The sequence below is a fragment of the Terrapene carolina genome, unplaced genomic scaffold, assembly GCF_002925995.2.
Source record: "Terrapene carolina triunguis isolate 2854851 unplaced genomic scaffold, T_m_triunguis-2.0 Scaffold112, whole genome shotgun sequence".
Taxonomy (NCBI): domain Eukaryota; kingdom Metazoa; phylum Chordata; order Testudines; family Emydidae; genus Terrapene; species Terrapene triunguis.
Genome location: NW_020664463.1, coordinates 14,992,948 through 15,019,147, shown reverse-complemented (window position 1 = coordinate 15,019,147; position 26,200 = coordinate 14,992,948). Strand labels below are relative to the sequence as shown.

General features: G+C 43.8%; 1 protein-coding gene across 3 annotated transcripts in view; it reads left to right on the top strand.

The window, feature by feature from the left end:
• LOC112108709 (protein mono-ADP-ribosyltransferase PARP12-like) overlaps positions 1-24,846 on the top strand; it is a 41,290-nt gene extending 16,444 nt beyond the window's left edge. Inside the window, exons 3-14 of one of the 3 annotated variants that reach the window (XM_024202928.2) lie at positions 1,060-1,321; positions 1,444-1,575; positions 3,639-3,740; positions 5,762-5,885; positions 7,600-7,768; positions 8,373-8,420; positions 11,311-11,431; positions 12,499-12,595; positions 13,469-13,547; positions 20,426-20,556; positions 21,821-21,972; positions 22,712-24,846. In XM_024202928.2, coding sequence (XP_024058696.1) covers positions 1,060-1,321; positions 1,444-1,575; positions 3,639-3,740; positions 5,762-5,885; positions 7,600-7,768; positions 8,373-8,420; positions 11,311-11,431; positions 12,499-12,595; positions 13,469-13,547; positions 20,426-20,556; positions 21,821-21,972; positions 22,712-22,995 — 1,701 coding nt within the window. In that variant the 3' untranslated portion in view covers positions 22,996-24,846. Of the gene's footprint in view, positions 1-1,059; positions 1,322-1,443; positions 1,576-3,638; positions 3,741-5,761; positions 5,886-7,599; positions 7,769-8,372; positions 8,421-11,310; positions 11,432-12,498; positions 12,596-13,468; positions 13,548-15,578; positions 15,731-20,425; positions 20,557-21,820; positions 21,973-22,711 lie in introns of those variants that run through there. The other 2 variants (XM_024202937.2, XM_026652267.2) reach the window with 2 other exon arrangements.
• The last annotated feature ends 1,354 nt before the right edge of the window (positions 24,847-26,200 follow it).

Genomic DNA, 26,200 nt, shown 5'->3' with positions numbered 1-26,200 from the left:
CCGCAGGTCCGGCCGATCGCAGCTCCCACTGGACGCGGTTCGCTGCTCCAGGCCAATGGGAGCTGCTGGAAGCGGCGCGGGCTGAGGGACGTACTGGCCGCCGCTTCCAGCAGCTCCCATTGGCTTGAAGCAGCGAACCGCGTCCAGTGGGAGCTGCGATCGGCCGGACCTGCGGACGCGGCAGGTAAATAAACTGGCCCGGCCTGCCAGGGGCTTTCCCTACACAAGCGGCGTCCCAAGTTTGGGAAATACTGCTTTACAGGAACATACTCTAGTCATACTTGGCATTTTCTAGCACTTTTCCCATCCAATGATCTTGATACTAGATGTTGGTAAGAGACCGAATAGCGTTCTATGTTAAGTAGGGAGACAACATCATATGTGTATGACTTGTAAGGTGTGGCTCATTTACTTCTCAGTCCAACGTAAGAAAGACCTAGAAAAAGCATAGAACAAGCCTGTTAAAAATGCAGTCCTCTGAGCAAAAAGGACACTTGGCCTTCGCAGATTAGAATTTCATATTTTTAATTAGTGTAACATTGAGGAGCCTTAGTCATGGATCACAGGACCCCATTCTGCTAGGCGCTGCACAAACAGCAAAAAAGACAGACCCTGCCTCAGGAAATGATACTCTTATGCAACATATTGTAAGCTGAGTGAGGTAGGGGCCATCTTCTGTTCTGTGTTTGCACAGCATCTAACACAACGGGGGCCTGGTCTGTGACTGGGGCTTCTAGGCCCTACTGCAACACAAATAATAAACAACATATAAAAAACAATTTGGTGTGGCCAAAAGTGCCATTGTTAGAAAGGTTGACATGCCCTCTGGAAACCTCACATGACTTTGAAATCCATGAAAATTCTTTAAAATGTCTGTTCTCGGTGACCTTCGACTCCAGAAATATGCCTAGGTTACAAAATCAAATTGATTATGGGTTTTGTTTTATTCCCAACTTTTCCATTACCGAATCCATATGCAGGTTGGGTTAAGAAAAGCCTAATGACTGGAAGGGGAAAAAAAAGACTCTCTTAGACATTTCTTCCTCCCTCCCTCCCCAGGTATGCCAATTCTATAACAAAGGTAGAGGACCGCATGGGACTTGCAGCCAGCAAGACAATTGCAACAAACTTCATGTTTGCCGACATTTCCTTCGAGGAGAGTGTAGGTTTTCCAAGTGCAACAGATCCCACAGGATTCTGGACAACAATGTGCTGAAGTTGCTGCTAGCAGCAGGATTAAATATTTGCGTCGCAAAGAACATCCAGGTTATCTGTGATCACAAGCATATCGAGTTCAGCAAGGAGGTGGGCCAGAGGAGAAGTAAGTGTTAACATACAAGTGTAAATTGTAGCATGAATGTTGCTTCCTCCTCCCTTGGATGTGTTGGAGGCTACTCTTGACCTACATCTCTGTGGGATTTCACCATCCTTTTCTGCTTTCAGTGCCTCCCCTACACGACAGAACTACACCAGTTGGAGATAAAAAGAAAGCAAATGCTGGGAATCAAGAAGAAATTGGACCTAAGCCTACTTCCATTACACCAGCCTCTACATCACATGAGTCTACCCCATCAGGTAAAACTATACACGTGCCACTTAGTTTGTATGTTGAACCATCTTTTCTGAATTCCCATTTCCTTAGCTCTTGAGCGTAGGCTGGGTATTGACATTCACTCCCTCCTTTGCCTTCAATAGTTGTTCTGCTCACAAGAATGGATCAGGCAGTGGCTAGGACCCTATCACAGACCATGCATCGGAGAGCACTTCTAGGCAATATGCATCAGTATCTTTTTTTATACACATAATAGATCCCTGGCCAGTGATTGTTGTACAGGAAGCTGCTACTGAGGGCTAGTAATAGAATTTCCATTTCACTAGCTGGAATGAGCGTGTTCATTTGTAACAATTACTAATAATAGATTATATAAGTAGTAGGATGGTGGTGGGAAAAATACAGTTTATTTGCATTGAACATTAAGGCCAGGTCATGAGCTCATGTAAACCAGTATGATTCCATTGAAGTCAACCAGGGAGGATCCAGTCTAGTGGCTGCTTTACATTGTGTTATGATGCGGGTCACAGTGGCGTGGTGGAGTGCTAGAGCGACACCTGGAGCTGAGAAGTGATTGGAGCGAAGATAACTACTTTTTATCTTTTTTGGTCTGTTAACTACTCAGAGCTAGTAGAGGCTATTGCAGAGTCCTGCTCTCCCTTCCCACCTTTTTTCCTCACCCTTGAGGCTGAAGACTTCTTCATTTTTAATTTTCATTATAGCCCATCTGTTGGTGGTTTGGCAGCTTGTTAGTATGTCAGTTAAATCATCCCACATTGTGGTTTACTGTTGTGGATCTCTGTTCTCCCCATCTATTGTCCCCAACAAGTAGAGTATAAAATATAGTTATACATCTTTGTTAGCTGAGAGGTTGTGTTGAAGCCCACTCTGAGATATGAATAATGTAGTAGAGAGAGAGAGCCTGGAGCACGGGACCTGGTGCAAGACATGCAGCCTGAACAGGCAGCAAAGTCAGGCCATGTATCAAAGCAGATGCTTACGAGTTCACTGTCCAGTACTTGGCAATGGTATGGCTAGCGTTGCTAAAGCACAGGCATTCCTAAGAAGTACTAGACACTGGGTATTCATAAGTAACTTGTTTGTGTCAATGTATAAAAGAGAAATCACAGGAGGGGCACCTTTGTCCAACCTAGGGAACAGCAGAGACTCCTGCTGCTGACTGACCTGGTACCATTGTCATGGGCATACGTGTGTTAGTGTACCTGTAACTACTATAGAGGACTAGGACTGTCCTTCATCGACAATAAACGTGGCCTAGTGCCTTCGCCACTGAACCAAGCCTGTGGTCTTTCTGGGTGGTATTGCTGAGGTCTGCTAAACCGACTACACGCAGGGCTGGGACAGAATAAGGAGAGAGCGCGCGCGCGCACACACACATAACTGACAACGATACAAACAAGTTACATATTAAACTTCTGACGTGATTCGTTACCAGCCTGCACCTTGTACCTGTTGGTTCGAACAAAACATCTCCATCCATTATCCCATCATCCTTATTTTAGGAGGGTTCGATGCGTCCCTGTACCATCTTCAAGGAGTGTGTTTATGCCGTAACTCTATGTTGAGGTAGGCCTGTGCTAACCTTCTGGAATGTGTTTGCATGAATACCCAGTGTCTAGTACTACTTAGGAGTGCCTGTGGTTTAGCAACACTAGCCATACTATTGCAAAGTTCATGTAATGGACAGTGAACTCGTAAACATCTGCTTTGATATATGGCCTGACTTTGCTGACTATGGTTCAGGCCTCAGGTCTTACACCAGGCCCCATGTTCCAGGTGTGTGTGCGCGCGCGCTCTCTCTCTCTCTCTCCTACAAATAGTAACTACTACTAAACCTCCCTTCCAGGTTCTTGAAGTTAATGCCAGTGGTGTCAATTAGTGCTGTGTAGGGCAGCCCTTACTTGCACCAGGCCCAGGCTCTGAATCAGGAAGCTGCAACCAGCTCCTTGCTGCCTCTCAGACAGAACCGAGAATCAAGACCGTCTATTTTTTTCTGTTGCAGGGTGTTTTGTTGTTTGGCATGAGGAGATACGTTTGATGTGATCTAGACTGTTCTTTCCCATAGGTGTCAAAGCTGTTCCTTCTATTAATGCTTCTGGGACCAATGAAATTAAAAAATGTGATGAGATATGCCTGTACTATATCTGGAGGTACTGCAAACATAAAGGTAATTCTGACTAATGGTGTTATCCATTGAATGTGTCAACAGGAACTGCCCTGTGCAGACTTCATATCTCTACTAGTAATGGGATATGGAAACTTTCATATCTGGATCACTGGCTTAATGTTGGTGGTAATGATTCTCCATCCCATATCTAATGCCTTCAAGGTGAGTTGGTCTAAAACATGGACTAAAAGCTGTCGCAATTGTGAAAAGATTCAGAGGAAAAGCCAAAGGCTGAATAGAGAAACACTGATGCGCCCTCTCTCTTAGAGGTGGGCCCTCCCAATCAGGGGTGAGTCATGCTGGTGGGCCTAGGTGGGGGAAGCTTGCACTGTCATTGCTTGTCATTCTGTGGCTAGAGTAAGTCAGTCTCCAGGGCTGCTAAACCTAATACTTTTGGTGAGTTAATTTTTTTAAAAGATAAAAATCGGAGAAAGATGCTGTTGTCAGACTTGAAGCATAAGTCCTTGCAGACCAGTCCCTGGGTCTGATTACAGCCATGTTCATTTCCCATTAAGCCCTTTACCATATGGCCTGAAGTAGCACAAGCCCTAGTTTCTTTTATATGAACCAGCTGAGTTATGTCAAGCTGCTTCTGTTACTGATGTTGCTGATTAAAGTTGTATAATACTGAAGTAAGTTGCCTGGGAATTTTGTTTTTGTTTGTGCCAGACTCATACTCCGGGAAAGATGTGAAAGATTGTTCTACTAAGGCTCTTTGTCTAGTATGCAGAGTTAGAGTCAGACAGCCCTCTCCATGTCTTGGTAATAGGATTCCAGCATTTGTTTTTAAAATATTATGCCTTTAAAGGATTGACCCCTTCTAAGCTTTCCTACATACAGCATCGTGTCCTAGAAATTAGCTCAGTCCAAGAATGACTAGCCATGACTCCCTCTGGAGTGTCTCAAGGCCAATGCAAGCGCTGGCTACAGGAAGGAACTTGACTTTCACTCTGCCTCTGTGAGATTGAGGAGTGAGATTGAATTTAGTGGTTTGATGTAAATGCAGAGGAGACAGAGCTGAATGGGGAGTTTCTCCTTGCTCGGGCTCCGATTCTGGGCATAATGGCTCTTGGGGGCAGGGAACATCTTTTGCTTCTGTGTTTGTACAGCACCTACCACAGAAGAGGCCTAGTCCATGACTGGGACTCCTAGGCACTACAGTGATGCAAATAATAAACCTTTCCCCACTCCTGCTCTGGCTGCATAATGGACGTGGCAGTATTGCCCATCCTGCACTCAGGGACGCATATGGACTTCTCTTTCCTTACTCCACTGAGGGCACATGGTGGCCCAAAGAGAGCAGGGAAGAGGCAAGGCCTATGGCTCCATCCAGCCCCAACACTTTTGCCTGCCGAGCAAGCTGACTGCCTATGAATTAGTACTCTGCGCTCTTGCTGGTGCTTTCCCTTGGGTGTTGCAGTTCATACTGCCCTGTGCTTTGGGCTATGCCTAAAAGGCACAGTCAAGCCTTCAGTGTGTTTCACCTTTCTGGTCCTGAAACTCTTTTTAAGAAACTGAGGGAGAAACAAAACCAAAAATAGCACCAGGGTTTCCCTGCTGTAACCTGCGTGCTTAACCTTGTGAGAGAAACTGTGCTTACTCCCCTTGCGTGTTTGGGGCTGAGCTGATAAATGCTGAGTCATACCTACGTGACACAGTGATAAACAACACTGCTCTCACACATGCCAGTGTCAGTTGTCAGGGCAATATCTAAGCAAAGAAAGGTGTGTGGACTCAGACTTAAAATGAATAATGTAAAGAGCTTACGCTGCTTTGCTAGTTAGAAAGGGCATGTTTCAACTCTTCCTTCAGTTTTACTCTAATCTAGCTCTGAGTTCAGTGGACTAGCTTTTGATTTACCCCAGTGTACATGGAAGGGGAGAAGGCCAAAGAGATCATGATAAAAATGCATTGCAGGGTTTGCTGCTTATTCCTGCTCCTCTCTTGGTTCATTTCAGTGTCCTGCTATCAGTCTGCTCTAAGGTTATGTGAGCTCCTTAGCATGTTTGCTCTCTTTGCAGATGACTGCAGGATGATTCATTATCATCTGCCTTATCGATGGCAGAGGTTTGATGGAGTCAATTGGCTTGATCTTCCCAGAATGGAGGTAGTCGAAAAGGCCTATTGTGACCCCAAAAACGACAGGTATAATAATGCTTAAAACCTCTTTGCTAAGCTCTGTAAAGGAGTTACATAGCTTTGGGGTAGCACAAGGATAGTCCATCTCTCAGTTTCTGGTTAACTCCTTTCCTCAAGAGAATTTAGGGCATGAATGCTTGATGCCCATAGATAAGACTTTTCTCCTGAAAGCTGTGTGTTGACCTCTTAAGCTTCTGCTAGAGACTTCTCAGTAACATAAATGGTTGCTGAACAGGATCTCTGAGAATATACAGAGAGACTGTCTGAGCGTGCATAAGAAAAGAGAGAGAAGATAGACAGTAGATAACTTCATGAAAATGTTTACCTGTTCTTGTGGTAAGTGGAATAACCCGTAGAGGAGTTCTGCCTTGCTATTGAGATTATATAGGCTAACGAAACATGTAGCATTTGGTGCACAGACTGGGTGTCTAATAACATAGAGTTCATATTGAAGCTTCTCCTGGACCAGGGGTTCCCAAACTTGGTTTGCAGCTTGTTCCGGGTAAGCCCCTGGCGGGCCACGAGACGCTTTGTTTATCTGAGCGTCCGCAGGTATGGCCACTCGCAGCTCCCAATGGCCGTGGTTTGCCGTTCCCGGCCAATGGGAGCTGTGGGAAGTGGTGGCCCACTCAGGTAAACAAAGCGTCTCGCGGCCCACCAGGGGCTTACCCTGAACAAGCCGCGAACCAAGTTTGGGAACCCCTGTCCTAGACTTTTTTTATGGCGGTCAGTCCTCTATACAGCCATTATTTGGAACTTGCCTGGAGGAATCTTTTATGAAGTTCTCCATTGTGAAGGATGGCAGATCTTATTCATAGATAAGATAGTCGTAGATATAGGACGCAATAGGAGTGTTCTCTAGATTCACCCACTATCCTATTCATTCCTTCGCTGCAAGCTCCACTTTCGACTGACACATCACTCTGATCATGGAGCACTGGTGCTCTCTGAAGTTCAGGCGTGGCCAGATGTGATTGCTTGAGAGTTCTGGCCATAGCCTATCCAGGAACAAAGGATTTCTGTTCTGTTTTTATAACGCCTGTTCTCAGGCAGCCCAGAACAGGAGGCTTTTATCCATCTTTGTCAGGCAAAGCTCACTTCAAGGCACTTTGCCTGAGCCAGCCCAGGCTTATTTTAAGTCAAATTCCAAAGCGTCTCAAGGATTAAAATCAGGCGTGTCCAAGTGCAGCTTGAGGGACAGATGCAGCCTACAGAGTCCTCAAATGTGGCCATTCCCTCCATAACTGCAGCATGAGAAGAATGCTGATCAACTGCAGGTTTTTATTGCTGGTGAGCTCCAACACTACACAATTTATACTCTTCTGGCAAGGAGGATACAAACACAAGCAAATACTAGCATCATGTGCATTTGTGGTTCATTACAAAAAAACATGTATCAGTAAATTAGGTGTAGCCCCAGACTTTCTAGAAAGTGAGCAGTGATGCCCCTAGCATCACGTAGTTTGCATGCTCTGTGTTAGAGATATAGACCGTGTTAGCTCTTTTTGCGGGGAGTCTAGTCACAAGGATCTGAAGCTCCTGAATCAGAGCATGCCTGCGTGGGGCAATTTTCTGCCTGCCTTTCTTAAGCAACCTTAACTAGAGGCAGTGCTACCAGTTCCACCTATAATGTAGAAATTTGGAAGCCCTTTCAACTGGTGATCAAAGAGGATAAGTATGCAGTTAGCACTGGTGTAACTCTCTGAATTTCTCTCTCTAGCGTAGCAGATCAGAACATCAATTTCAGGTCAATTACCTCCTCTTCTGCTTTGCTTCGACGCCTCTCCACACCATCATCGGTTACAAAACCCCCCAAATTCATAATGACAACAAAATGGATTTGGTATTGGAAAAATGATCTAGGCCAGTGGATTGAATATGGGAAACAGGTGAGCACCTTGTAACATCCATCCCCTCTTAGCCACTTCTGGAGGGATGTCACAAATACAGTCTCCTCTGCTATATAGTAACCTGTAGATATTGTTTATTTGCTTTTGATTTATAAAACAATGGGCCCCGTCCCATGGCTTAGTTAGTAATTAATAAAGCCAGATTGACTGTGGGTGGGTATTTATTTCTGGCAAAGCAAGCACTGTAAGCTTTTATAGATGTTCCCTCAAAAAGGCATCTGATAAAATCTTGTACCAATTTCTCTACCCTTTCCCAAAATAACATGAGAAAACCTGAGACTTGCATCATTTCCAAGAGGCTAAGAGATCTAAGCATTAGCAGACTTAGTGATGGGGAATCATATACAAGATTTATGCAGCATTCATGAAGAATGCCCTTCCAGTAGTATGCTTTTTCCCTTTTTTATGTATTATACAGAAGAAAACTATGGAAAGAGAACATTATTAAGGTTGCAAAGTCAAGCACTCCAAAATTAAGAAAGGCCAGAATGAAAGTTGCATGTACAATTGTAATTTGGCCCTCTTGTACGTATGAACTGATACAGTCTTTAACAACATGACCACATACTATTTTTTCCCATAGGACTTCAGTCTCAGAGAGCGCTCAGGATGGATGGTGGTCAATGAAGGGGTAGTTATTCAATATTTATTTATATTATTTTTATTCAATCTGTGGGACGAGGTTTTTTTACTGTACACTGTCCAAACCCGGCACTTAATAAAGAATTCTAAATTTTCTCTGTGGATTTTCTGTGGCTCTCATGACTATGGTATGTGAATGCTTCATAACATTAATGAATTAATCTTCACAAGACCCCTGTGAGATGAAGGGATATTATCCCCATTTTACAGATGGGGAGCTGAGGGACAGAGAGCTTAAAACTAAAATTGTCAAGTGTCCACTGATCTTTATACTGGCATTTCCTAATTTATTTTAATATATGGCTTTGTAACCTTAACATTCTCTTTATGTAATTTTCTGTATGTAATTTCCTATTTTTTTAAAAAAAAAGAAAAGGGGGGAAAAAAGGCAAATTGACAAAAGAAAAATTTCACCATATGAAACCATATTGAGTCTGTCATAGGGTCTATACACCTCATCCTGGTTCATCAGCCAAAGAATTAACAAAGCAACTGCCTGCCTGCTTAGCCAGAGCTGATTGGCAGCCCCAAAGCAGCTAGATAAAAGGGCTGCAGGGTAAGTGGGTGGGGCAGCTGCAAGAGAGATGATCCCTCCAGCAGACTGGGATGAAGCTGCCAGACAAACCAATGCTCCAAAGAGCGATAAACAGGGCAGGAGGCTGGCAAGATTACAAAGGTAGGAAGTGGCTGAGAGAACAGCATGGGACTGAGAAGGATTGGTTCTCACTGTTCCAAACAAGGTCCCTGAGCTGGAACCCAGTGGAGTAAGCAGGTCTAGGTTCCGCTACCTACCTCGGCCAGGGATTTTTAGAGAAGAAATTCCCAAACCCAGGAGACCTAGGGCTGATTAGCCCCTACTGGAGCCATGGAACTTCTGCTGTCCCATTATCCTAATGGGGGAAAAGACTATTGAGGACGTGGCCAGGAGGGATTGGGTCTTCATGAGGACTTGACAAATGCAGAGTTGGGTTTGGCAGCATAAGGGGGAGGGAGCCAAGTGGGTGTAGTTCCCAGTCCTGCCACAAGGGGATGCCGACACCCCCCCATATTACAGACTACAACAGGGTTGGAACAGCACAGACCTCTACCACTTGAGCTAATGGAGCAATTGGCAGCAGTAGTAGGCTGTTAGCCTTATAAATGGACCACCCTATAGAAGGCAATGAAAGATCTACTTTGCCAACAGATTACACGTGCATTTTCTAGACAGCAGAGGAACATTGGGATTTGGGAGTCCTGAGTTCTGTTCCAGGTTGTGGAAAGGAGTATATTCTAGTGATTTTAGACTCTCTTGCCTTGTCACCCTCAGCCCGTCCCCTAGTATATTTCCCACACCTGTCCCCGCCCCCTCTGCTCTTCACAGCCTGTCCCTGCTTCCCTTTTGCATGTGATTCAGGCTGCTTCCTCTTCCTCCATCCTACCTGGGCACCAGCAGTGGAGCATTGAGAGTGCAGGAGAAAGTCGCTCTCGTTCAGATGCCTGGCACCAAAATTGACCCTGACATCTGGGAGGAAGGTTTGCAGGAAAACCCTTTGAGCCCCTGTAGTCCTCAGTTGGAGCATGCTCTGTTCAGACAGAATGTTTGAAGAAATTAGATGCCAAACTCGTTACAAACTTCTATGGCGCATGTGAGTTTGTAAAAATGGCAGTATTCAGAAGCTTATAAACTTGGCCAAATTCAGGTGGATTGTCACAAGGACAACAAAAGGCACCTCTCTGATCCAGGGCTGTCCCCCACCCTGCCAAATTTCAAGTCTCTGCTCCCAAAGAATGAGGGCTGTAGAGCTTCTCAACAAAATGATTTTAAGAGTTTTTTAATAATGGCAAAATGTTTTTCCCCCCATCCTAATCTAATTTTCCAGAATGGCTGAGCTGTTTTTGCTAAACCTTGAATAGTTCAGCCTCCGTTAGACTCCTAGCATGGAAAAGTTCAGCCCGAACAGTTAAAGTTATAAGCAACTGGGGAAAAAAAGGGTCTATAACCTAAGTGTTCAAGCAACCTAAACTATGGTGTCCCAGCCAGCTCCATCTATCATAGAGATCTCTGCACAAGCAGCTATAGCCTGGCACAGGAATAGAAATGTTCTCATAGCTTGTTCCCAACCAGGAGCAGCTTGAACTCCACCAGGTAGCTTGTAGGGGCCCAGTATCACTTCCAGAGCACATTTCCAATTGAAGTCAATGGGAGCTGCAGGTTAGAGGACAGGTGGGGCTTTTGGAACCTCGGATGGCATGGAAAGCAATTTGGGTCTGTGGGACACTAGTGATCAATGGTGAAATGGTTCAGTTTTACATTGGATGTGGCATCATTACATTTCAAAGATAATGCCCCATGGAGATGAATGTGGCATTTCTCATGTCCAGAACTATTCCGGATGGGTTTCTTCGTTGTATAGATTTTTGGAGGGGTGCGGTAGGGTGATGACATCCTTTCCTTATGCAGAACTTTTGAGATCTATGAATGGTAAGCACTGTAAGTGCAAAGTATTACTATCCGGTTATTTATTTTTCCTCAGTCTCATTCTCCCACAATCAACTCTGTAATTTCCTCTATGCCCGGAGCAAACTTCCTGACCATGTGCTTCCTTCAAAGTCGCTTCCTCAGTTAGTTTTCCAAAGTTGACCTCCACTCCTCCCACTATATTTTCCCACTCTCAATCCTGTGTTATACGTGATATAGATGTGGCCAGGGAGCTGTCACTGTATTTACCTGTGTAGGCCCAGGCCCACTAATGACATATAAGCAATACAGTTTTTTTACTAGCAGAGGTCAGAATCATGGCTCATGTTTATCAATGAATGAAAAAGGCAGTTGTGCAATCTTTTGTCCTTCCAGATGGGTTTAACCATTATTTTTTCCCCACATTTCCATTCTATAGGATGGACTGCAGGGAGCTTCTGCGCTAGCTTCTGATGATTTGGAGAATTTATTTCTGGCGAATCCAAATGACCTCCTACAATTTCAGGCTGGTGCCCAACAATACGAGATCAATTTTAAAGGTACTGTTCCCCTTTCATTTCAATTGAACACAATACATTATAGTTTATAGTTAGTCTGGTAGCTTTGATGTGCTACGTTGCAGTACTTTTCTGGGAGAAGTGTACAGAGGGAGACTGCTGCAAATAGGGCTAGCTGGATAGTTTTACGGAGAAGGGAAAATAGTCCACATATGCAGGGTGGAATATTGTAAGGGGAGAAGGTGTAAATAAGTATGTGGGCAAATTAATGACAGAACAAGGTACAAATTGGACAAAGAGGGCAGGGTAAGGTGCATGAGGTGGGTGGGCGGGGGGGAGAGATTTTAAAGACAGCTTTTCTCTTTAGAGTAAACATGTGGAAGGCTTCATCTAACCAAAAAAGAAATACTTGACCAGCCGGTGGTTGGTTTTTTTGCTATGATTATTACTTATGATTTTGTTTAAGATGGCTCTGTTTGCCTGAGAGCATCCCATGCAGCTTTTTCTTCTGCCAGATCCTACAGCCTGAATTCTGAGCTTCTGACAAGTCTACGATGGGAATACTTGTAACCCATCACACATCTGTAGTTCTGTCTGGGGATCTCCATGGTTTAGTTATTTCTGAATTCTCACAACATTCCCGTGGCCTATTATTATAATGCCCATTTTGCAGAAGGATTACAGAGGCTCACGGAGGGTGCACAGAAAGTCTGTCAACCTCTTTCAGCGCTCCACTACAGAGTTGTTGACTTCACTGCAGCCTTAAATGGGAGCAGAAGACAGGAGATGAGGGAGTGAGCCCTTATTTAAATACATAGTAAAGCCACAAATTGTCTGGTAGATTTGAACATTTTCCATGCTATGAAGAAAGAGCATAAGTGAGATGGAAGGAGCAAGTGATTTCTGGAAAGATAGGTAAGCTCAAGTAAGAGAGTCATAGGGAAGAAGATTGAAACAAAGTAGTAGGGCTGCAGAGATAGTGGTTGCTAAACAGACAAAAAGTTCAACTGCCACATTCCATCAACAAATGAATGTTTATTTCCTCTTGCTGTGTGTGTGTGTGTGTGTGTGTGTGTAAAAAATATATAAAATAAATTTTTTCTTTCAAGAAATGGTCCAGAAAAATGTCCGCTATCAAACTCAAAGAGAAGTCCGCAGGCGACCAAAGTTCGTGTCCTCCGAAGATGTGAAAAAAATGAAGAAAGGGTACTCAATGATGCGTTCATTTTTGTTTGTTTTTTTCACTGTAAAACGAAATGCCCCGTATGGAATGGTGGTTGCGTATGGGGAAGTTTCTTGATTCTCTTAGATAATTCTGGTTCGCTGATTGCCATAACGGTTGGTTGTACTGCAATGCAACTGTTCTTGTTCACCTCAATATACTGCATGCTTTGGTGGAATCATATAACACGCTGCTGGTTTACAGATAGTTGCAGCAGTGCCACAATCAGTGTGCAACACTGCAGTTCTCTGCTGCATGAGCAGGAATCTGCCTGTTCCTGTGGCATATGGTGTAAGAGGAGATGGGATTATTGATGAGGTGGAACTTGTCTTTTACAAAAGCATAGTAAGAGACCAAGGCCTTGTCTACACTACACGCTAAGTCGGTGTCACTGCAATTGATGCAGTGACGTCAATTTAGCGGGACTGGTGAAGACACGATACGTCAACGGGAGAGCGCTCTCCTATCGACTTAATTAATCCACCTCAATGAGAGGCGGAAGCTCCCGTCTACACAGCATGTTGTAGACACTGCTTTAAGTCGATGTAAGCTATATTACTTACATAGCTTAAGTAGCGTAACTTAGATTGACTTTCATCACTAGTATAGATCAGGCCTAAGAAATGCTGCCCACCAGGAACAGGGGACTAATTCCTATTGGGAACCTAGTTACATGACGTTATTTAATTGGTAATCTGCAGTAAGTAGCAAGATTAAATCTGTGTTGTCAAATTCTTACAGGGGAAGTGACCAAAATAGACTTATTCCAAGGGGACCCTGTCAGTTTGGGAGAAGGTTCATGACAGGAGTGGAAGTACCGTAGACTCATTCCTGATTTTCTTTTTGTTTGCAAACAGCCAAAGAGTGACAGATACTCCAGATCAAAACTATCCTAGAAATTGGGACAAATCAGCACTGCCTGACATGGGGTACAAGGTACTTGTGTTTTCTCCTTTTTGCTCCAGTGAGATTGGGTTGTTCCTATACAGGTTCTTTTGATGGAAAGGCACTGAGCCCAAAGGAACATGATTAAAATGTCCATGTCTGGTGAAACATTTGCCATTTGGGAATATAGTTACAAAGGGCCAGATTTTAAAAGATATTTAGGTTGCAGGTTGGTGTCTAGGCACCTCTGAAAACCCCACTAGGCACTGTACTCTCATTGATTTCATCTGCATCTCTAGGTCAGTGGTCTCCAAAGTGGGGCGCGCAAGAGGATCCTTGGGGGTGCACGGCAGGAGGAGCGCTTTTTTTTTCTTTGGCAAAAATGATAGAGCCGGCACAGCAGGGGGTGCGTGCTCAAAATTTTTTTACTGATAGGGGTGCACGATCAAAAAAGTTTGGAGACCACTGCACTAGGTGACTGGGCCAGATTTTTAAAAAGGTATTAAAGTGTCCTGAGACTGCCAATATGGGTGCTAGTTGAGTTGGTGGGTTTTCAAACAGTATGTTTACACGGCAGTTAGACCCCTACGGCTGGCTCATGCCATCTGACTTGGGCTCAGGCTAAGGGACTGTTTAATTGCAGTGTAGGTGTTTGGGCTTGGGCTGGAGCCTGAGATCTAGGACCCTGTGAGGTGGGAGGGTCCCAGAGCCTGAACATCTGCACTGCAGTTAAACGTGGGTTTTTAATTGTAGTGTAGATGTACCCTGAAGTTCACATCTATTCAATAGGAACTGGACTGAGATTACCAACTCTTGCCACATAGGCCACCAAAGAACCATCATATGATGACCTAGTAATGACCATATCATCAAGTTGCCCCTCTGTTTTCATATATATTCAAACAAATACAGTATTAAACATATAATATATACACAAAGAAATGAAGCTAACAGGTAAGAGCAGAGCTGTTGGACATCTAGGAGTTTTTACTAACAGTTTTGATGGTATTTGCATGTTGCTTCAACAGATGGATCAAAAGAAATACTGGAATCATCTAGCTAATAGTTATGTGGCTAAGGAACAGACTGAGAGTCAAGCACTTGGATACACCGTGGTTTTGTAGCTCCTCCTTTAGAGGAGGTTTAAGTGCAGGCTCCGCTACCAGCTCTGCCACAGATGTCCTATGTGAAATTGGCCAAGTCACTTGGGCACAGAATAAGTGGGAGGCATCCAGGAGCTGGTTATGGATTCCTGATTCTCAGACTGTTTTTATTGTAGCCTGAGCTCCATGGCGCTAAAAGCAGTTTTTGGGCACTCTGCCAGCTGGTGATAGCCAGAGAGCAGAGCTTTCCAGATGTTCACGCTCTTTGCAGTTCTTCACCCTGTATTCCCAGGCTGTAGTGGGGAGTGACTTAAGAGCAGACTATGCCAGTTCTGTGCCAACTGTCCCTTAGGCTGTATGGACCAGATTCGGATCCTCTTATTCATGTTGGATGGTTTCATTTACCACGAATAACTTGTGGAGTAATGTGCTACTCAACACAAGTAAGGGAATCAGAATCTGGGCCTGCAGTAAAGTTGACATCAGTGACAAAAAATAAGTCTTTGCTCCTGTTATCCCTGCCACTGCAGCTGAGGGGGAATTAGGAAATTCCTCCTTTTGTGTTATCAGCAGAATTGTTAACAAAGGCTGGGATTTTCAAAGCAGCCTAAGGTAGTTAAGTGCCAAATTCCCTTTAAACTCCAATGGGATTTGGGAGCCTAATTCCTTTTCCCTTTCAAATCCCAGCCTAAAGTCCAATCAGGTACACCTGTGCTAAGCTCACTGGAGACAATGGGGTTGCACAGGCACACAGAATTTGACTGGCAGAAACATGTTATTACTGGTGGTTAGTGATGTGAGAGATTAAAAGAATCCAACTTGCGTTTCAGTCAAGTACCTTGTCTGAGTTGACGCTTTAAGAATTGATAATACTTTGCAGTTATTTAACATCTTCCATCTTAAAGTGTAGGCCAGGTAGAAGCATAATTGATCTGAGATTGATCATTACCTCTCTGACCATAAGGCTTTTCTTTCACAGTAGTAATCCTCCACTTTCACTGTTTCATGATTGGCTGGGATTCTGCATGCCTCTGGTGGCCTTCACAACATCTAACACCTCAGCCTTGATGAATTTCCTACACTTCAGACATTGGCCTTGCAAACTGTTGTGGAAAATCTTGCTACACTGGAAAGGATGCTTTTTTTTTAATTATTATTATTTTTTTTTTTTTAAAGTCTTCCCTGTTTAGTATAAGGTCTTCTATTTTCTTCCTCCTTCCCACATAATATTGGAGATTGCAGTATTTATTCTGTAAAGCATTTTGAGACATGAAAAATCCTATGCAAAGTAAAAGTTTATATGTCTATAATCTATATCGGGGTGGGCAAACTTTTTGGCCCGAGGGCTACATCTGGGTGGGGAAATTGCATGCAGGGCCATGAATGTAGGGTTGGGGGAGGGAGTGCAGGGTATGGGGGGGTGTGCGGTGTGCAAGAAGGGTCAGGGCAAGGGGTTGGGGCGCAGGAGGGGTGCGAGGTGTACAAGGGGGCTAAGGGCAGGGGTTTGGGGGGCAGAAAGGGGTATGGAGTGTGGCAGGGGGGCTGAGGGCAGGGAGTTGAGGTGCAGGAGGAGTGCAGCAGGGGGCTCAGGGCAGGGGGTTGGGGCGCGGGCTCTGGCCCAGCGCCGCTTACCTGGTGCGGCTCCAGGGTGGCAGCGACGCGCAGTGGGGCCAAGATGGGCTCCCAGCCTGCCCTGGCCCCGCACCGCTCCCGGAAGCAGGCAGCACCACGTCCCTGCGGCCCCTGGGGAAGGGAGGCAGAGGGCTCTGTGCGCTGTTCTCGCCTGCGGGTACCTCCCCTGAAGCTCCCATTGGCCGCAATTCCCCATTCCCAGCCAATGGGAGCTGTGGGGGGTGGTGCCTGCAGGTGAAGGCAGTGCACGGAGCCCTCTGCCCCCGCACCACAGGGACGTGGTGCCGGCCACTTCCGGGATCAGCGCGGGGCCTGTGGCGCCATGGGGGTGGCAATCCCGCGGGCCAGATCCAAAGCCCTGACAGGCCAGATCCAGCCCCCAGGCCATAGTTTGCCCACCCTTGATCTATATTGTTAGATATTGATAGCTTTTTAGGATTAGTAAATCAGATTTTGTGAATCCCCCTCCTTTTTTTTTTTTTTTTTTTTGTAATGGCAGAAAAATGGAATTGGTATCTGAAGAGAGAAATGGCAAAAAATGAATTGTGATGTTGTCTTAAAATGTATGAATATAATATAATTGTGTTGGAGAATAAGCAGGCTGACCCGGAGGCGGATTGAGTAAACGGGCTTCTTTATTGCGGTACTTGTTCCCTTCGACCCAATTGTCGAGTAAGCCCTGAATTAGTTACAGCACACTTTTTTTTATTTGTTAGTATGTAAATATTTACATTTACTACAATACCCCCAAAACCCTTATTGAGTAATATAAACGCCCATACAATGAATATTAATAGCTATATACTGAATATAATTATCCTGCCCCTGATTACTGTTTAGAGCATTAGCATGTTTTACAAAAATTTTACCTTGAAGATACATTTCTTTGCAGTAATTGCAGCCACAAATTCCCTTGATTAGCAGTTTTCATGGAAGGGAGGAAGGGGCCATAACCCCGAGCTCTAGCTGGGAAAGAAAGGGAGGAGGGGAGAGAACACTGCTTTACACAAAGATTATCCTTTAGATCCCCACATTCCTTATGCAGCTGCAACGCTTATCAATCCATAACCAGGCAAAGGGAAGGGAGAGGGGTAGCACTTTACCTATCAAGCACGGAAGCGGTGTCTGCTCGGGCCTCTACTCCCTAATTCCATGTCTGCACACCAGCGGTTTCCCAGGTCGCTACTTAACCCTTACATATCCCAACAATTTGTAGTCTATATTCTAGCACGCTATACTTTTAACATAGAAATGGTAAATCTGGAAATGTATGTTAGGGTCCGAGCGCTTTGTGGCGCTTCCCAGGGTTGCGAGGCACCTTAATACCACCTGCCCTTAGCATGAGGCAGCCTGTCCATGCCTGCTGTGGATCAGCTCCTTGAATCCACCAGCCTCTGGCAACATGAGGCCTTCCAAGCTTCTCTGTACAGGTTAGCGATAAGCACACACTAATCTCTTGAGTCCTCCAAGCACCCCTCTCCTGAGTGCCCAGGCCCTGACCCACTGAACACTCACAGAACTCTCAGATTTTAAAGGAACAGGACAGGCATCTGACAAGTTTTAACTCAGAATCATCACTCTGACTGCTGTGTGATGAGCAGAGAAATTTATAGTGGAAACAAGAATAAGTTTATGATCAAATAACAGAGATTCAAATGATAATAAGAAAGAATAATGGAAATGGTTACATATAAAACAAAATCATAACATGCTCACTAAAGCCTAAATTTAACTCCCTGTCTCCTACAGCATAGCTTAGCCCAAATCCTTTTCATAGCATTTTCAACCAGGACAGTTCAGGTCTTCATTTTATAAGATCAAGCCCACTGGCAGCTTGTCTTTCCAGATTGAAGGATGCCAGATATACATCCGTGCCCTCAGTTATATTCCCAAAAGTTCATTGTCTTTGCTTTTTTCCTGCAGCACTTGTAATCTGTTCCTTAGCATTTGGCTCCGTATGCAAATAGACTTCCACTGTAAGATGCACAATACACAGTGGTCAACCAGGGAGATAAATGTCTCCCACCTCCTGTCTGGAGAAATCTATCTCCAATGCAGGTTACCTCGGCCTTTAACTGCAAAGCATGGAGAATATAACATAACATGATACCTTTTGGTGAACCTAGGGGATCCCTGTAAGCTTATGTACTCCTGTGTCCTCTGCCAGTTGGCATCAAGAGGTCTTTGGTCTCTCTCTTCTCCATGTCAGAGGCCAGTCTCCATTCTGTGTCTCTGTTAGGTCTGTGGACTCTTGTCATGCCAGAGAGAAGTCGCTGTGCTACGAGATGAAAGGGCTGCTGGGAGTCAGAAGATCTAGTTCTGCCACTGATATTGTGACTTTGGACAAGTTGCTTAACCTCTCTGCCTCAGTTACTCCCATCTCTAATATGGGGATAGTAATGCTTATAAGTGCAAAGCTGTTGTGATACCACAGAACATGCCAGCCTATAATTTTAGATGTGGTGGCATTCTGCCGGCCTGAAATTTAGTTTTATTTTTGCTTGAACCACTCCAGTGAAATGGGAATGATTCTATAAAATCCAGACAAATGAGAACCAGTGTCTCTGCTGCTTGGCAATCAATGTATTTGTTTTTTCTGGATATGGGCAAGTTAGGATTTGCCACTCCAATACGTTCTGCAAGATCATAACACTTTCCTGACAGCACTCTCACTGCTTCCTGGCAAGTGGCACGTGTTTGGGTGAGAGAGGGAAGGAGGCGGGGTGGGGGAGGGGAGAGAGCTTGTAGGCAGTGCCAGGAGCTCCTCGGCCCAGCTGTACCAGTGTTATTCAGGGCCAGTTTGGCTCCGGCCACCCCTCCCCATCTCCAGCCATGTGTGCCCAGGAAACGGGGAACTTGTAGCAGCTCCGTTGCTCAGGTCGAGGCTGTGCAAACCCCACTCCAGGTGCTTTAGCCGTTTTTCTCCCAGGTATCTCTGGTCTCTGTTGTCCAGACGCAACTGAGAGTTCCATTCTCTTATTTCTAAGGCAGAGAGCACTGGGCAAGTGAACCACCCAAAGCAGTGAGTGGTGCATGCATAGGGGAGCTGCCAGGAAAGCCTGGGATGGTAGCATGATGGAGGGGGAAAGAGGCTTTCTGGGTAATACTGAGGCTAAGGAAAGTGTGGGAATTCCTTCATGGAATGAGCAGTATGGAAGATGCTGTTAGTCTGGATGACCACAAAAATGCTTTTATTCTCATACATGAACAAAATGAATAATTGTGGTTGCATGGTGCCAGAATACAGTGACATGATTCACATTGCTGCACAGTCCAGCAGTTCTCTTCTCACAAAATATGGATCTACTGCGTTGTGAAATACACCGGGCTCAGCCTAGGGGAAGTTCTAATTCGTTAAGTGTGTTTTGCGTGATCTTGATGAGTTATATTGTGAACTTATATTTGGCTTTGTAAAGTGTTTTTTGCATAAAAGAAAATTGAGTTGCAATTTTCACACTGGTAGGCTTTTTAATAAATCTAAAAAATAATTCTAGCCACTGCAGCTTGGATCATTCTAAAATCCCATTAACTGATTTAAAAGATTTGTCTATTCAGAGGTTGTCCAATATATAAATATCTAGTAAACAAAAGTAAACTGCATACAGATAGAATTTAGATGTAGCACAATCAGATTTAACTTACAAAATCACTGACGCTTGAATTTTCATTTCTGATTATGATAGAGCTGACAAAGCTGCTGCTTTCACCATGCCTCCCAGAGCAGCCACTGCTCCGTTTTAAGATGCACCGTTGACACGTTGGAACTGGGGTCTTTCACTTCAAGTTTTGATTTCATATTTGCCCTAGGCAGCAGTGACTGAAAAATTGTTACCAACTCATGTCTGTGTGGTAGCCCTGTGTTACAGGAGTTGGTAGTCTCAGCCTAGTTTATAGTTGACAGGTCACCATCTCAACAGATGAAGTATGGAACGTATACAAACACTTGAATTCATCTCTCCTCCGTCTGAGAGGTCCTTCCCAAAGAGAGAGGTACGCTGCACAGAACAGAATGGGGGAGCTCACATAGCAACTATCTGGGCTGTTCCTGTTCTGTGAGTGAATAAGATTTCAAGCACTACATACGCTCAAAAGATCCACCTTTGGTCTCACTGGCTCTGCCTATGAAAGCGTGGTCACCCCTTACACCCAGTTGAAACTTTCTGTAACCTTTGGCTGTGGTTTGGTATTTTGTAGGCAGTGGCGATCACTAATCCATCCTCTGAATACACTGAAGTCGAGACCCTATTTAAAAGGACAATGAACAATTATGTTATCCAGAGAATAAGGAGGATTCAGAACCCCTCCCTTTGGCAAGTCTTTCAATGGTTTGTATCTATTTTATTACATTACATTAGTTGCGGCAATAACAAGGGGAGTGGGTCTCATAACTTCCAAGGCTGTCTCCTGGACATACAAGCTGGTGACTGACGTTAACTCTGGAGGTTACCCAGTGTGGTGCTGAAGTTTACTTTAGCTCTGTTACTTAAAGGAACTCTCAGAAATATCCCTCAGTCCTTTCTGGGGCTAATTAGCTATTCACTGTTGATGTGCTATTGCTGCTGAGCTTTAGCGCCCCCCTCCTGGAAAAGGTAACATTCCCTCTAGGCAAAGCTGCCGACTCTGCATGGAGTAGCTACTCCATGAAAATTAACAGTTGGGACTGGCACACACAATTGGGATGCAAGTACATCTGTGTTTACTGAATATTGAATTGCCCCGATAGCGGAGTCTTCACTGTTTGCACAGGTTCAAAAGGAGACTGTATCCCTTAATAAGTCTGCTGCAGTGGATCTAGAGTGTCTCTTTTAATGGGTATTTTACAAATGTGTCACACGCCTCTCAGGGCGAGGTTCCTGAAGGCATATTAGGGGCTTCTGGTGTAAAACAGCCAAACTACATTGAACTACAGTCCCCGAGGCTTGGGTTATTTGTTACTGATGTGCTCTAGTTCCTTTTGGATTTTAAATATCTACAGCATAGTTGGCCAATTAAGAACAGCAGCAGAAACGTTTAATGAGTGCTTTGATGCAGTGGCAATTAGGGGTGGGGAGAGCATATAAGACCTTACCTAGATAGACAGAGAACATTTCCCCCTCAAAAACAGTTTGGGTTTGGCAACGATGGAGCTAATAGTCTAACCAAGCAATAACAACAATTGCTAAGCAGCAAAAAAGAGTTTGCTTGAAATGGTTTGTTTTAACAGAACAGACCTTGAAAATAACTGACAGCATTTAACACAACCTCAAAACTAATCCATTTGCCTTGTAGCTTTTTCCACGTTCCCTTTAGATTTTTATCAAATGTAGGGAGGCAAGAACCCAGTCTCTCTGTTCCCCTTAACTTTGAGCCCTTTCTGCAGGATACAATGTTGCTGACTTGCACAGTAAAATGATTTCTGAAAATCCAGATGAGGCTTTGACAACATAAATGTTCACACTTTTAAAATTACTGTCTCTCTTCCATCTTCCAAGTAATTTTTACTGCTGTTCCCAGACTAGCAGCTCTAATTTGACTGCCAGTGGAATACAGAAGGTGGCTGGAAATCTCATCCATATTATAGTGTGTCTTTAAATATATTTTTCACATCAGGCAAAAAGAGCAGATGAAGAAGAAAAATGGAGGGAAAGATGTAGATGAGAAGCTTCTGTTCCATGGAACCAACAGTTCCCATTTGGAAGCCATCTGCAATCACAATTTTGACTGGAGAATCTGTGGGGCCCATGGAACAAACTATGGAAAAGGTGAGGAGGAAGTGACTGCGTATATGAGATCACAGACTTTCTTTAAAGTACCCAGTGATGATGATACAGTGGTAATTGGTCTTTATAAGCTGCAGTGATTTGTTTTTTCGTGCATGGGGGAAGCAATGGGAGGGAAGCTCCAGTGTTCTTTCAGGCTGGAAAGGAATTGGTTTGCGTGGGTGGAGAATTTGATATGGGGTTGAGAGAATTAATTTGGGGGCTGAAAAAGAATTGTTATATTTGGGGGCGGGGAGAGGGGCATGTTTTGATTCCTAGGAAGTGTAAGGAAACTTGCCAGTCCATTACTTCCTTCACCTCAGCAGGGGGGGAGTTGAAGAAGATGGTAATTCTCTGTCAGATGGAGACAAGAGGTCTCTCCTCCTTATCCCCCCATGATGCTGGCTTTTCTTCAACTCTTAACATGAATTTTTTCCCCTTGTGCTATACCTGTTGATCTAATGTCTTACTCTTCCTAGGCTATTTTTCTTTACTCTCCCTTTCTATCTCACTCCTTCATAATTCAGCCTGCTCTTTACTTCCTCTTGAAATTAATGGGAGTTGTATGGCAAAATCCTTTAGCTGTCTAGTGTGAAATCTCCACTAAACGGAAAGTTCACTTATTGAAACTTGAGTCAAATACATCCTAATTATTGTGGTGTGCTAACTCTTTTGTGCCTGATGTATAAAGTACAGCATACACATCCAGTATCCTTACAGTGCCCTTTTTTGTCATTCCTAGGAAGTTACTTCGCCAGAGATGCTAAGTATGCGCACTGTTATAGTCAATCTGCTGCAAAAAGGAACACCATGTTTGTGGCTCGAGTTCTAGTTGGAGACTTTGTTAGAGGAAACCCAACCTACGTTCGTCCCCCACAAAAAGCTACTGATATGCTCACCTTTTACGACAGCTGTGTGGACAATGTGCTGGTTCCCTCCATTTTTGTAGTCTTTGAGAAGCATCAGATTTACCCAGAGTATATAATAGACTATAGTGAAGAGGAAAAAAAATGTTTTGTATCTTAAATAAGGGAGAGAGCCGTTTGTATCTCTCACTGCAGCATTCAGACCTAATTTTACATGTTTTTAAGGGTTTCCTATCCTGGATTAGATTGTCTAATACTCATCTCTCATTTTTAATAGAGCACCTTTCCAACTGCTACTTCCAAAGAATTTGCTCCTTGAAGGAGGTTGGCAGGAGGAACGTCCTGCACACTAGGCGATTACTCTTTTTCATCAAACTGTTGACTTTCACTTGTTCATAATATGTAAACCTTAGGGTAGCCCCACATAGGAGGGGTCAGAATTGGGGATGTGGGAGTGGAATTTTGTGATTCTTCTTTGTGCAGCAACAATAAACTTTGGAAATACTGACTAGAAAGGATTTCTCTTGAGAAATACATTCAACTGAGAGAAAAATTGTCAACTCTAGTTTAATATAGTTGACAACTTGATTGTATGCTTACGGCTTTTAGATTTTGTAGCGCTCCGAATGATGAGTCCTTCAACTCTGATGACTTTACTGAGGTGGCTCTTTCCCATGCCTACCCTATCATTTCCAAGAGACCTGTGAATTAGTTTACTGTGGATTTGACAGGGTGGTGTTCTTGGAGTACTGTATGTCGATGTCAATATTTTAGATTAAAATCAGTAACTAGACAAATAAAAAGTCTGTTCTTTTAAATTGGTGTAATGAATAAGGTCTCAAAAGGAGGAGTTCCTCCTGCTGCACAAGCAATGTCAACCTAGTGGTTAGAGCAGAATACTGTCAGCCATGGTTCTGTTTCCAACTCTATAGCAGATTTGCTGTGCAACTTGATCTGTAGGTAGGAAAGCTGGAGGTAGACCATACCAATGGACCGTCTGGGAAAAGGCATGTCCCAGAATTTGTTGTTTCAGTTGCTAATGATTACATGCATAAATTTAAAGGCTTGGTTGAGATTCACTTGAAACCCTTGCCTTTAGTGTATTACGTTTTCCACATGTGGATAGTTGTCCAGCAAATGCTGTAGGACAGAAGTAATGTCTTGGGGTGCTTTGATGTTTTTCTGTCATGCAGGATGGACAGTAATTTTCGTCGTGCCAGGGACATCACATGACTTGTGTAGAGTGAACGTCTTTAAAGATGTTCTTCATCACTCTGGTGCAGTAGAAAGAACGTGCTCACTTGACAAGAACTCGTTAGTTCCTTGTTAACTATGTCATCTTCATTTTCTATGGCCAGTTGTACGCTCGGAAAATTACCCACTGCTGACAATGATGAGCCAAGCATAGTCATAACAGTGTTGTAACTATTGCTTCTGAAGTGGTTTGGGACTTACCAGATTTTTCTGGTCTACATTTTCATATAAACCATGTTTAGCATTACCCTGTGTCAGCAGTGGGTAACTTTCCTAATAGTGACCAAGCATGTTTTAATAACAGATCTGCAGTCTGTTGAGCTCTCATTCAAGGGGTTTTTTGGTAATGAAGATCACATTGCCATCATCCCCTACTAACTTTCTAAGAGCTCACCTTTTGGGCTGAAATGCCTCTGCTCAAAGGTGAATCATTTTGGCAAGAGTGAGCAAACTCCCTTGGCTGGTGGGAGGGGAACACTGCTACAGCAAGAACTACTGAAGTTTATAATGTGGCATGTTTGAAGACTATTGCATTTTGCTAGGCTTGGCGAGGAGGAACTGGTTTTGAATTTAGTCAAGTTGTAACCACATCCTGGGCATGGGAGTTAAACAAATTCCAGGCTGGAGATGCTCATGTGAGCTGCTGGGAATTGACAAGCTTCCACTGAGGGAGAAGAGTGTAAGACTAGGAAATGAAAATGCAGTAAATGTCTCAAGCCTTTATACAATCAAAGAATGTTTTTGTTTTCAACCTTTTAAAAAAAAAAAAAAATCAGAAATACAGAATCTAGTTATCCATGGTGATGGAGGACTTGTTGGAGGCATTCCAAGATGTGTATTGAGCGCTTTGACACCTCAGCTGAAGGGTGAAGAGGTGGAGGTTGATTCTGAAACACTAATTTCTCCCAAATGTTCACTAGGCTTTGGAGTTTAGTATTTTTAGACACCTATTTGATCGAGTATAAAAATCAGTTCTATTACTCAGCTTTTGTCTCTTGTAATTAATTAATGTCACTAGACCTTTAGTTGCCCCAGAGTCAGCCACGGTACACAAGACCTTCATTTATAATGCAAAAAACAAAGCTGGAGAAACATTTGACATACCTTTCAGGCCCTCTTTACACATAAGAAAGGTGGGGGTGGGGAGAGACAAATTTACATTTTCTCCTGTGTTGCTCATCATTAAAGTTCCAAAAGAAATGTTAACTCTGCCACATTTCACATAGTGTATATTTCTATTTCTTTTGTTAAATGTGTATTGTAATTAGGGTGACCAGATGGGATGAAGAAAATATCGGGACACATTTGGGGGGGGGGGGCAGTCCTGCCGGCAAGGGGCGGGGGGAGGGAAAAGCGGAGTCCCGCTGGCAGAGGGGAAAAAAATAAAGGCGCAGTCCCGCCGGTGGAACAAAAACAAAACAGGAGGGCGAAATATCGGGACAAATTGTGTCCCGACCAAACATCGGTCAGGACATGGGACAAACACCTAAATATTGGGACAGTCCCGATTTTATTGGGCGTCTGGTCACCCTAAATGTAATATGTTGTAATGTAAGCTTATGCCATAATCAAACAGATTGGGCAATATAGCCCGTTAATACTGCTATTCCAGGCTTTTACTTTTGTGTTTCTGGACTTTGATTTGATCTGGGCAACTGTAGTGAGACTTCAGATAATTCTACATACACAGCTAAATATGAAGGGCTGCATCAAACAGAACAGTTTGTGTACAGAAGTTGTGTGTAACTGAGCTTTGTAATCACAATGTCTTTTAATAAATTGAATATCAAATTATGATTGTCGGATATCTTTTATGTTTAATTATGTGGCATTGGGGAAACTATCTTCTATGAGCAATTGCTTTAGACAGTCATGGAAGAAGCAAAAGATTGAGAGGAAGCAACCACTGTTCAGAAGGGGGAAAATGTTCTGGCAAGGGCTGGTCAACAAGTAACTCTTTTGCTATAGATTTCGCTCTCTCTCACTCTCTCTCACACACACACACACACACACACGCTACAATGCTGATTTTTTTTTTTTTATTGTCATCAATACAGTGCAGTGTAGATTCATTTTGTAAGCTGCAAAAGTGCCTTAGTGATTTGATTTAG